The following is an 11,870-nucleotide window of genomic DNA, read 5'->3' as shown; positions in this document are numbered from 1 at the left end:
GAGAGAGAGATGGTGACCAAGAGAGGGTGAGAGAGAGGCAGACAGGCAGAGATGGTAGGTCAGACAGAGATGGTAAGAGCCAGCGAGAGAGCGACGTGAAGAGGCGGAGATGGGGGAGGCAAAGATGGTGACAGAGGCAGAAGCAGAGAGGGACAGCAGTGAGAGACAGAGAGAGGCCTGGCCTTGACTCTAAACCGGTGACAGTTCTGATTCTCGGGGGTCCTGGGAATAAACGTGAAGTAGTGACCCTCCTACCCCCATCAGAGTCTTTGTTCACACCAGAGTAGATGGGGAGTCCCGTCCAGTCACTCATACCTGCTGTGTGCTGGGTCCCCAGATATGCCCCTGACTTAGCCCCGCTCTCACGGTCTCAGCCACACAAGTGAATATCTAAATACAAATTTCAGAGACTGACGAAGGCAAAGAAAACATGGGACGGGGGATGGGGGATGGTGATGAGGGATGGTGACTTTAGGTTGGGCTATTCCTGAAATTTAAGGCTAGTGTGTAAAGAGGGGCCAGCTATAGGGAACAGCCTTTTAGCAGAAGGAACAGCATGTGCAAAGCCCCTGAAGTGGGAGTCAGCTTGGGGCGTTTGAGCGGCAGCCAGGGATGGAGGGGGAAACTGGAGGGAGAGGTGGGTGGTGGTCTTAGAGGAACAAGGAGGGGAGGGATTTTATTTCAAAGGAACATTTGGCCACACTCCTCTATACTCTGTGGGCCCCACACAACATCCAGGGAGTTCCCTGAATTCTGGGCTGCCTGGCCTAGCTCCGTGCTGGTTGTCATTTATCCGAACGAGAAAATCCACCTCCTTTAGGGATCAGGTTCCAGAGAGTTGCAGACGCAGGAGTCCTGGGGACACGAGGTAGCTTGTCCTCCCAAGCCCCCTGGGGGAATCTTTCATAAACGTGTACCCACATCCACTGTTGCAATAAACACCTCAGACCCTTCTTAGTTTGGGAACATGAATCTGGAAACTGTGATCTTGCGTCTTCCACAATCCAGCTGATGGGGAACTCAGCCCCACCTGAGGCTGCCATTTGGGGATGTAGGGCCCTCCCACTGGGCCCCCAGGAACCCCAAGTCTGACAAGTTCCAAGCTTGATGGCCAATCAGCTACCCAGGGCAGATACTGCTGGACTGGGAGGACTAGGTGGACCCCAGGACCAGGAGATATTGGGAATCAGGGCCTAAATTTAGACCAGGGAGGAGAGTGATTGATGTGAAGAGGAAGTGTCCTAGAGTCTCAGATGGGGAAACTGAGGTTCAGAAGCAAGTGACTTCCGAACCCATCACCACAGAGAGCAAAGCCTGAACACTGAGCTCCCAGTGTCCTGCTCCAGGGTCTCCCCAGTCCTCAATCCTGCCCCTCAGCCCCACCCGTGGCCACTCTGGGAGGCTAGTTAATTTTCACTGCTTTCGGAAGACTGGTGGGCAGAAAGTCAAGGCTGTTGCGGGGGGTCTAATTGGGCCCCGCCCAGGGGGGCGGGGCCTCTGGTCTGGGGAGGAGCCTGAGTTGCACGGGATTCCAGCGTTCCGGGGCGTTTTCGAGGGGCAGCTCCAGCGCTATGTGACCCTGGGCAAGCTACCTCCTTCTGTTGGACTCACTTTCCACACCTGCAGCTCCAGAAAAGCGACAACCTCCAGGCTCTAGAGCTGCCCTAGAGTTCTGCGGGTACTCAGACGAACCCCGTACAAGCACAACCAGCCACTTGAGTCCCAGTTATCAGGGGGTGGAAATGACCCAAATGTCCATCAACAGAGGCTGAGTGGATAATAAAACGTGGTGGATCTACACAGTGGAATATTATTTGGCCATCAAAAGGACCGAAGCATGGATTCCTGCTGCAACAAAAGTGGCTGAACTTCATGCCGAGTGAAAGAAGCCAGACACAAAAGGCCACATATTCAATGAGCTCATCTACATGAAATGTCCAGAACGGGCAAATTCTGAGGCCAAAGGAAGCAGATGAGTGGTTGCCTGGGGCTAAGGGAGGAGGAGGAATGGGGAGTGACGGCTCGTGGGGACAGGGTCTCCTTTGGGGGAATGGGGAGTGACGGCTCGTGGGGACAGGGTCTCCTTTGGGGAAATGGGAAGTGATGGCTCGTGGGGACAGGGTCTCCTTTGGGGAAATGGGGAGTGACGGCTCGTGGGGACAGGGTCTCCTTTGGGGGAATGGGGAGTGACGGCTCGTGGGGACAGGGTCTCCTTTGGGGGAATGGGGAGTGACGGCTCGTGGGGACAGGGTCTCCTTTGGGGGAATGGGGAGTGACGGCTCGTGGGGACAGGGTCTCCTTTGGGGGAATGGGGAGTGACGGCTCATGGGGACAGGGTCTCCTTTGGGGCTGATGAGCATAACGGAAATTTAGGTGATGGCGGCACAGTATTGGAAAGGTCCTAAATGCTAAGCACACTTACAAATGGCAAATGAATTGAATCTCAATAAAAGTGAGTTCAATCCCTGGGTCAGGAAGATCCCCTGGAGAAGGAAATGGCAGTCCACTCCAGTATGCTTGCCTGGGAAATCCCTTGGACAGAGAGAGGAGCCTGGCGGGCTACAGTCCATGGGGTTGCAAAGAGTCAGACAAGACTGAGTGACTAAACAATGACAACAAAAGCAAAAACAGCCCAGACTCCGCAGACAGGCAGGATCCTCCTGCCTCTGGCCTCCCTCCCACTTGCTCGGCTCCACTCTGCGGAAACAGATGAGGCCTCCGCCAGCTCTGCCCCCAGCCTTGCAACCACACTAAGGGAGAGATGTGGTGTCAGTCTCCCTCTGTCCTTGAGCCTCAGCTTCACCTTCTGGTCAATGGGCCCCTCAACCCTCCTTAGCCTGGAATTTCATCTGAGATCCAGACCCAAGATGGTGGTCAAGGCCACTCAACTTTCTCAGCACCTGCGGGGCAATAAACCACTAAGCCCAAGCTCTTCCTCTGTGACTTTTATTTTTTAAAAAAATGTACAAAAGAGAACAATTTAAGGCTTATCAGAAATGTGGAGTCCCAGGCAGGGGCCCTGCCTCGGCCGGGTCTCTGCACTTGGAGGCTTGTCCAGCTGCCCATCATGTTGTGTCCCTCTGGGATACAGGGGGTGTTCAGAAGCATACTGTGGCCCTACTCTGTCACCCCAGGCTGACCTCTGTCCCCACAGCCTGGGTTAATGCTCTGCTGTCCCTGTCTTGAAATTCTTAATTCTTGAACAAGTGGCCCCACGTCTTCATTCTGCAAGTGATGTGGCCGGTCTTGTCTGTCTTCCTTTGAACCTGTGTTTTCCAGGCCATGCAGTACCCAGGCAGTGCTCATGTGCTGGAGCATGTGGAGGCGCCCAGGCCCTCCAGCCTGGGACAGGAGTCTCTGGTTTTCAAAGGTTTTAAGGCTGGAGTCGCTGCACCTGCCACCCTTCAGCCCCACACGGCCCTGATGACCTGCTTTCCTGAATGCCTCATTCCTGGGCCCTCTCACCTCCCAGACCTTGCAGTATGGCCTCGACTGAGCCCATACGCCAAAGATGCTCTCTGAGCCCCACTCCGAAGTTGAAGGGGACGGTCTCCAAACATAAGTCAGCTCTGACCTTCTTCGACTTTTCCTCTTGCTTGCCTGCCTACCAAGCTCTTGTTCATACACCAAAGCCTTAGCTAAAATGCCCTTTCCCCAGGAAGCCTTCTCCACTCCCTCTGTGGACTCTCCCAGCTCGGGATCCTTTCCTCTGGTCCCATGGGTCTGGAAGTATTTATGTCTGGTTCTGTCACTCCCAGTCTGGAGGCTTCTGAGGGAACACAGGCCGACACAGACAAGTTGAATGGTTTCTCAGATCCTACTGTGGGTATCTGGTACCTTATGAGGACCAGTCCAGATATGTCAAGACTCCAGACTGGCTCTTCCTCTGTGTGATGTTGGAACGGCCCTGTTTTGTTCTGAGACTCAGTTTCCCCAACTTCAGTGTAGTCAGCCCAGAGTCTGTTCTTCATCTAGCCACTCCTTGCTCATGTCCGTGGTGGCTGGAAGCATGTGTAAACACCTTATCCTTTGGAGTTTCCACTCGACACTCAGCAGGTCATGCAGCGTGGCCTCCGGGCCTCCGATGGTGGGTTTGGATCCTCCTGCCAGAAATGATCCCGTCAAGTCTCAGGAGGCCCTAGAGGCTCAGAAACGCCCCCACCCCATCCCTCTGGATCTCCACTCCCATTCTAGGTTAGGGAGAAACACTTAGGAACAGACTGAGATGCAAAGTGGGTTCAGGCCCTGAACAGGAGGTAGAAGATGCTCTTATCACCTTAAAATAGAAGAAATTTAGTTTTGACTGCATGGGGTCTTAATCGCTGTACACAGGCTTCTCTCTAGGGGTGATGGTGCAGGCTTCAGAGCGTGTGGGCTCTGTAGTTTACAGCACTCGGGCTCTCAAGTTGAGGCTCGAGCACTGAGTAGTTGGGGCGCATGGGCTTGGCTGCCTCACAGTATGTGGGATCCTACTGGCCCGACCAGGGATCGAACCCTCGTCCCCTGTCTTGGAAGGTGGATTCCTCCCTGGACCACCAGGGAAGCCCCTAGGAGTTCTACCATTACTGAAGATTCACCTGTGGTTCCTTCCCCTCCTTTTGGCTCCCAGGGCCTTGGAGAGGCACAGGGGCTTCTTGAATCCCCAAGCTCACCTCGGAGTACAGGGGCGGTGGGCGGTAGCGGAATTCCTGGATGTAGGCAAAGAAGGGGCCTTCCATGCTCATGTCAGGATCCTGTAGTAGTGGCAAGAGGCTCTGCTCCAGGGCTGCCACCTCCTCGTCAGGCACCACCTCGGAGTACTCGGGAGGGGCTGGAATTGACAGACAGGGTGGGTGAGGCTGGTAGAGGAGGAGGGGAGCCCCAGCATCGGGGGCAATGGCCAGGTGGAGCTGGCGTGTGCCAGTTCTGGGGCTACTGGGCTGTGTGCCCCTGGATTGGGATTCCTGAGGGGGACTCAGGTTGCCAACATGATCGTTCCGAGCACTTCTACAGATGGGGGCAGCGAGGGAGGCTGGAGGGGAAGAGAGTCAGCCAGGCCCTCGCCTCTGTCCCACCCATGCCCACCCACAGCAGGAGGGAGAGTTCACCTTCAGGCCGCTCTGGCAGGATCCCCAGCCCCCAGTCCATCAGGAAGCTGGCATGGCTGCCTACGCTGGATGAGCGGCTGCCGAAAGGGTGCAGGGGGATGGTGCCGATGACCAGTGGGAGCTCCAAGAGCAGCTTGGATGAGCCTGGGATGTCCACGCAGACCTGGAGGGAAGTGCCACAATTCAGAAGACCAGTCACCCGGGCAGCCTTGGCCACATGCTCCTCCTTACAGGAGGAGGCCCAGAGGTCCCAGCTCTAGCCTCAAGGAGGGAGGGGGACCCCAGGCTGGTTGTTGTTGCTGTTCGGTAACTAAGTTGTGTCCAACTCCGTGACCCTGTGGACTGTAGCTGGCCAGGCTTCCCAGTCCTTCACCATCTCCCTGAGTTTGCTCAAGCTCATGTCAATTGAGTCAGTGATGTCGTCCAACCATCTCATTCTCTGTCTCCCTCTTTTCCTCCTGCCCTCAATCTTTCCCAGCATCAGGGACACAGCAAATGCAACCACCCCGGCCTCTGAGGATACTCTACCTTGAGGGCATAGTCCACATGTAGCACACGACAGTGCAAGATAGAAGGACCCACGGGAGGGATCCGCAGAGCCCGGCCCTGCCACAGCGCCCGCCGCCCGGGGCCCACAGGCTCCCCCGAGAGGCTAGCCACCACGGCTCGCTTCTGTTTGCGGGCACCTCGCGCCATGAAGGTCTGGGTCTGGATCACGGCTGCCCGAGGCAGCACGGGGCGCGTGGAGCCGTTGTCGATCTCAGCGAAGACAGGGATCACTTCACCTGTTAGGTGGAACCGCAGGGCCTCAGTTTCCCCACCTGCAACCCTGACACTGGCCTTCTTCCCAATCCAGGCCCTCCCACCTGTTACCTGGTGTGTAGCCCTTGCGGTCAATCTTGGCTGAGAGGGAGACAAGGCCACGGTTACTGTACCAGGATCGGGCGATCTTTTCCCGAGCTCCGGCTTGAGGGGCCTGGTCGGGGGTGGCGGGGGAGGAAAAGGATGTGAAACGGGTCCCATTGTACCAACCACAGACCCTGTGGAGCTTCTAAACCACCCTCAGCTGAAGGAAGATTTGAGGCAGGGCCTAGCATCCTGGTTTCTAACAGTCTGTTTGCAAAACGGATCCAGGAACGTGACCCGTCTCATTAAGCTATAAACAAGTGAACAAGCCGGGCACTTAGTGTATTAATCAGTGCTCAGTAAGCCATTACTATTGTCAGCTCTGATTGCGCCCCCTTTCACAGACGAGGGACGCGTGGGAGGCTCAGAGAGGGTGAGACACTCCCACGCAGCCACCAAGCAAACTGGTGCAGCTGGTTCTTGCACCTAGCTCCACGGGCATTCCCATGCCTGCCTCCCTCCCTGCCAGGGCTCAGCTATGACCCCCACTTTGTGAAGGGAGGCGCGAGGAGCCAATCACCATGTAGCCAGGACCCTGCCTGCCACGCCCCCAATCCACCAAGGGCAGCCACTCACCAGCAGAGCCGGTGTGTTGATATCCACAGGCTCAATAACAGTAAACACCTTCCTTGTCCGACGGGCAGGGACCCAGGGCCGGTGGAGGGTGGCTTTGATGCAGTATCTGACACTGCCGTGTTTGCCTTCAAAGGAAGTCACTAGCGTCCTGGGGATGGACGGAAGGTAAGACCCAGAGACACCCAGGTGGGAGATCCCCAAAGGCTTTGGGGGGATGAGAGACAGGAGACACTCTAGGGGGCCTCCCAGGGAGATAATCTTGGGTCTCAGTGGCCCCCATATACCGAGCAGTGGAGTCCCAAACCTGGAAGGGGCTGCAGACTTAGGGACACTTAGAGGCTCCCCCACAATCCTGCACCCCACTCGACTTACGGTGGCAGCTGGAAGCTGAATGGGAATTCATGACGCCCAGGAGGCAGCGTTGTGGTCTCTCCAGTGCCTGCAGGTAGGAGTAAAAGGGGGCGGCTCAGTGGCTGCGAAGGCGCTCCCGGAGCACACAGCAAGCGCAGTGCAAGGGTCCCCCGGCTGGTACCTGGCGCGAGTAGCGTGGCACGGTGGCTCACAACCTCCACGCGCTCGCTGTAGCTCTGCGTATACGCCGTGCTCGAGCCCGCGCTGCGAGACTCGGTCCAGTGCACATGGGCGCGACCCCGCGCGCGCAGCTTCAGGGAGCTCACTCGCGCCGGGCCCGCTAGCTCCAGAAGCACTCGGCCGGCCACCGCCTGGCCGCCGCTGAACACGGGCTCAGAGCCCGCGCTAGCACCATCCAGTAGCACTACGAATGCCTTCACCTTGTCGAACAGCATCGCCGCGGGGATACGAACTCGCGGCGAGCGGCCCCTGGCTTCGAACCCGCGGCACGGCGGCTCTAGGGCTGCAGCCTCAGGACACGATCCCACCAGGCGTGCGCAGGCGCACTCCAAGGTCGGGCCAGAGACTCCTCACGGCCTGCGCCGGCGCCGCATTTATACGGCGGGAGGGGCGGGGCGAGACGCAGGTCCCGCCCCCGGAGGGGAATACGCCAATGGCGCGGCAAGAGGCGTGGTCTTGCCCAGGCTTGGAGCAAAATAACAAAAGCCCCGGCTTGCGGCTGGCGGCCTTCTACCCCCTGCTACCCTCTTGGACCCTGGAATGAGACAAGCATCGCGGCACAGAACAAGTATCTCTCAGACTGCAGGGGTGAACAGGAAAAACCGAGGCCAGGTCACCTAGCAAGAGCGTTCTGCCGTCGGGTTAATCATCTACCGTCCGCCACTTGCAGACGTGACTCGATGCATGTCCAGCCGGGGCTGGAGGGAACGGCCAGGTCCCTGAGAGTCTAGGACTAGCTACCTCGGGCCTCAGCTCGGCCCCCGCCCCACCCCCCCCACTCCCCACCCCGTGCAATGGGGGAGGGAGGAAGAAGTGGTCGGGGCCTCCCAACACTGGGCGCCTGCTGCCCTACCTGTGATTTGAAATCCGCTTAGCTGGGTGACCTGGTCTAATGACATCTCGGAGCCTGAGTTCCACAGTTTGTAGAGCCAGAACAAAATCAGCCCCGACCTCAGAGAGTTGTGCATGAATCGCGGTGTAGCCCTACTCGACCCCTCCCAGAGCCTCTCTCCCGACTCATCCACCCGCCCCTGACAACACTGCCACTCAGCGGCGCCTCAGCGCTTTTGCCCCATGTTCCTTTCCAAACTTTCAGCACCTGCCCTCTCCACCCCCATTACCCACCCTCCCCGCCTCCGCAAACTTCTGTTTGCTCTTTTGACTCAGCTCTTCCCCTCACAGACAGAGCCAAGTACCGGGGGAGCTCATGGAATCGCCGGGTTCAGGGCTGCGGTATGCCTTTGGGACGGTAACCACTCTCTGGACCTGTTTCCACAGAGAGAGGAACCTTAAGTAGGGTTTCCAAGTCGGAAGCTTGGAAGTACGTGATCTGCGAAGCGCCTGCGCCCTCTGGTGGCAGCGTCATACATTGCTGCTTGAACCCACTCCCTACCTTGTTCAGTCCCTAAGTCGTATCCAACTTTTTGCCACCCCGTGAACTGCAGGAGAAGGCGATGGCACCCCACTCCAGTACTCTTGCCTGGAAAATCCCATGGATGGAGGAGCCTGGTAGGCTGCAGTCCATGGGGTCGCTAAGAGTCGGACACGACTGAGCGACTTCACTTTCACTTTTCACTTTCATGCACTGGAGAAAGCAATGGCAACCCACTCCAGTGTTCTTGCCTGGAGAATTCCAGGGGCGGGGAGCCTGGTGGGCTGCCGTCTCTGGGGTCGCACAGAGTCGGACACGACTGAAGCGACTTATTAGCAGCAGCAGAACTGCAGGACACCAGGCTTCCCTGTCCTTCACTATTTCCCAGAGTTTGCTCAAATTCATGTCATGAAACCATCCTCCTGCCCTCAACCTTTTCCAGCATCAGGGTCTTTTCCAATGAGTTGGCTTTTCCCATCAAGTGGCCAGAGTATCAGAGCTTCAGCTTCAGCATCAGTCCTTCCAATGAATATTCAGGGCTGATTTCCTTTAGGAAGTCCTAAAACCCCTTACCTTGGCCATCCCTTCTGAGTCTGGCTCAGCCTGGCTGGAACCCCGCTGAGGCCAGGACACCCCCAGTGGGAGGCGGCCATAACCAACACAACCAGTCAGTGATAGAGGTCAGGGCAAACCGGTAGAGAAGGGTAGAGGCTGTCCACTCAGTGATCAGCCTGGTGGAGGGCTCTGGGGCTGAAATAAGGCACTAGGACCTTCTCCCAGGGCCAAGTGAAGTCTAGAAAGAAGACAGGAGGCCACAGGCCCAGGAGGAGGCAGGGAACAGAGTGACCTTGGGGGGATGGGATGGCTCATACTTTCTTTTTGGTCACACAAGACTTGTGGGATCTTAGTTTCGTGACCATGTACCAGGTATTGAACCCACGCCCCCTGCGATGGAAGCTCAAGAGTTTTAACCACTGGACCGCCAGGGTAATCCTGGGAAGGTTCATTCTGAGCCAGTGTGCTCAGTCCATTTCACAGATGGGTACCCCCAGAGACCCAGAGAGGAGCAGGGACTCACCAGAAGTCACACAGCAACTCTGCTTCACTCCTCCAGTATCTTAAGGAAGCCACCAGTTAGTGGGAGCAGGAGGGCTGGAGGGTGAGACCAGCTCTGATTTCCCTGAGTCTCAAGGAAAGGGAAGTGCCTACAGGGCCCCTTCTTGTCTCACTCCATGCCAGCTATGCTTTGGTTTTCACAGCGTGAGAGCCTCCCACACCTGGCGGCTGTTTGGACAAAGTAATAAGTCTGTAGGCAAAGCATCTAGTGTGTGCAGGGCCGGAAGTAAGGGTGCTGTGGCAGGGAGCCAGATTTGAAACCTGCATCCTGTTTCTACCCATCTTGCAGATGGGTATAGTGAGGTCTGCCTTCCCTGAAGAAGTGGCCAACAGCCCAGAGAGGCCAACATCCTCTTCAGCCACACAGCAGGTGCTAGAGCACAGACTTACTCTTTCTGTCCCTGCCCTCCCCTACTTCTGCTCTCAACTGGCTGTATGGCCTAAGGGAGGAGGACCGAGGTTCAGAGCAAGCAGGGACATGTCCAGGACTTCTAATCTGATCTGACCCTACCCCAAGTCTTCTCCCTGCCTCGGATGCATTCCCCTTACCTGCAAACACCACCAAAATCCCCAATCCAGCAAACAACCCTTCATGTAAACACTGGTAAAGGGCACTGGCCAGGGGTGAGACATGGGCCTTCTTTGGGAATCAGAGCTCCCAGGCCTGGGGCTAACAAGACATCCTGGAGTTAAGAGAGGAGGATCCCCTAGCTCCACCAAGGGGTCCCCTGAAACCGAGGGGGTCCTGTGGGGCTCCCAGGCACAGAGGCCTTTCTGACCCCATTTCTTGACTCCAGCCCGCATAACCTTTCCTGAGTTTCATAGGGTGGGTTTGAACAGTTGTTAATCAAGAGAAAAGCCAAGAAATCCCCTGAGACAAGATTATAGGGAACAGAGACACTCACAAAGATTAGAAGACCGACCACCTGAGATGAGATTAAGGGCCTGCAAGCCCTGCTCACACCTTAATGTTATCAGAGACCCCCAATGTTAAGCCATTATTATAAAACCCCTCATCTAGTTTTCTGGGGTGGAGACATCCTTTTTCAAGGCAGAAGCCAGGTATGTCTCCCTTTGCCTGGCAAAGCAGTAAAACTATACTTTTCCACTTCACCCAAAACTTTGTCCTGATCCCTTTGATTCCTCACTGCTGTATCGGGAGGGCAAGCGATTGCTAATACCCTCAGACTCCATATGGGGCGGGGCGGGTGGGGTTGGGGGGGATGTCTCCACCGCATATCGTCTAGGTCAAGGGACTCCTAGTGTCCAGGTAAGAGAGTCCCCCTCTTGAGAAGGGTTGCCAGCCCACACGGCCTCTAAAGAGCTTGGAAAGGGGCGCCCAGACCTGAGAAGAGGGGTCGGTGGCGGGGATTCTGGCTCGGGGGTGGGGGAGATGAGCGGCTCACCTCGGAGCAGCAGCTGCCGCCGTCGCAGGTACGTCTCGGCGGCCGCGTAGTCGCTGGAGACGGCGCTGACACCCACGCTTCGGCCCTCGAGCCAGTGCGTGACCGCCCCGCCGCGCGCCGCCACCTCGAGCGCTAGCACCCGCAGCGGCGCCGCCACCTCCAGCAGCACCCGGCCGCACAGGCGCTCCCCGCCGCGGTACGCGTCGCCCGGGCCCCGCGCCAGCTCCAGCGCGAAGCTGCGCACGCCCCCCGGGCGCATGGCTGAGGCCAGGGCGCACGGCGGGGATGGTGTCCTGGAGCGGCTCCGCCCGGCGCGCTGCTAGGCAGCGTCGGCCGACCTCTCTGGTCTCAGTGCTGGTCTTCGCCGCGCCGGACGCCCCTCCCGAGCTTTCTCCTGCTTCTGCGAACTTGTGTGGACGCCGCCGGCCCCGGGCCGGCGCGCGGTTGGCTGACTTCCTGGTCCTCCGTGTCCGCCCTCGTGACGCGCTCGGGCCTCCGGGGACGTGCCGCCCGCGTGTCCGCGCGTTTGACTTTGCTACCCCCCAGGGCGGGGCGGGTCCTGTTTTTGCAGGGTAGGCGCTGTTGAGTCAGAGGCGGGCGGGGGCGGATGTGGCTGGCGCGGAGCGGAGGCCACCACCCGGGATCTGTCTAGTGGACTCATTCGTCCCCTACCCGGCACCTTTGGACCCGGCGCGGCCCCAGCCTCCTCCCTCGCCTTCCTGCCATCATCTGGTTGTTCCCCAAACACACCAAGCTCGGGTCTTGCTTCTTGGCCTTTGCGCCGGCGGTTGCTGCTAGGAACGCCCTTCTCCAGGT

The 11,870-nt window shown here is 57.8% G+C and overlaps 1 protein-coding gene across 2 annotated transcripts; it reads right to left on the bottom strand.

Annotated features, from left to right (window-relative positions):
* Positions 1-2,930: 2,930 nt before the first annotated feature.
* Positions 2,931-11,556, bottom strand: ARRDC2 (arrestin domain containing 2). Of its 2 annotated transcripts, none has more exons than XM_025293834.2 (8): positions 11,055-11,556; positions 6,942-7,008; positions 6,570-6,717; positions 5,961-6,063; positions 5,616-5,872; positions 5,088-5,250; positions 4,653-4,810; positions 2,931-4,103 (listed from the first exon to the last, which is right to left on the bottom strand). In XM_025293834.2, exons 1-8 carry the CDS (start codon positions 11,311-11,313, stop codon positions 4,050-4,052), a joined length of 1,209 nt encoding a protein of 402 aa, XP_025149619.2. In that variant the 5' UTR covers positions 11,314-11,556; the 3' UTR covers positions 2,931-4,049. The 2 variants fall into 2 exon arrangements, with proteins under 2 accessions (XP_025149619.2, XP_006057984.2); XM_006057922.3 differs by lacking the exon at positions 11,055-11,556 and adding an exon at positions 7,102-7,900.
* Positions 11,557-11,870: the final 314 nt, after the last annotated feature.

This window comes from Bubalus bubalis, chromosome 9, assembly GCF_019923935.1.
Source record: "Bubalus bubalis isolate 160015118507 breed Murrah chromosome 9, NDDB_SH_1, whole genome shotgun sequence".
Lineage (NCBI taxonomy): Eukaryota > Metazoa > Chordata > Mammalia > Artiodactyla > Bovidae > Bubalus > Bubalus bubalis.
Note: the sequence above shows the minus strand (reverse complement) of the source record. Positions and strands in the feature narration are given on the sequence as shown.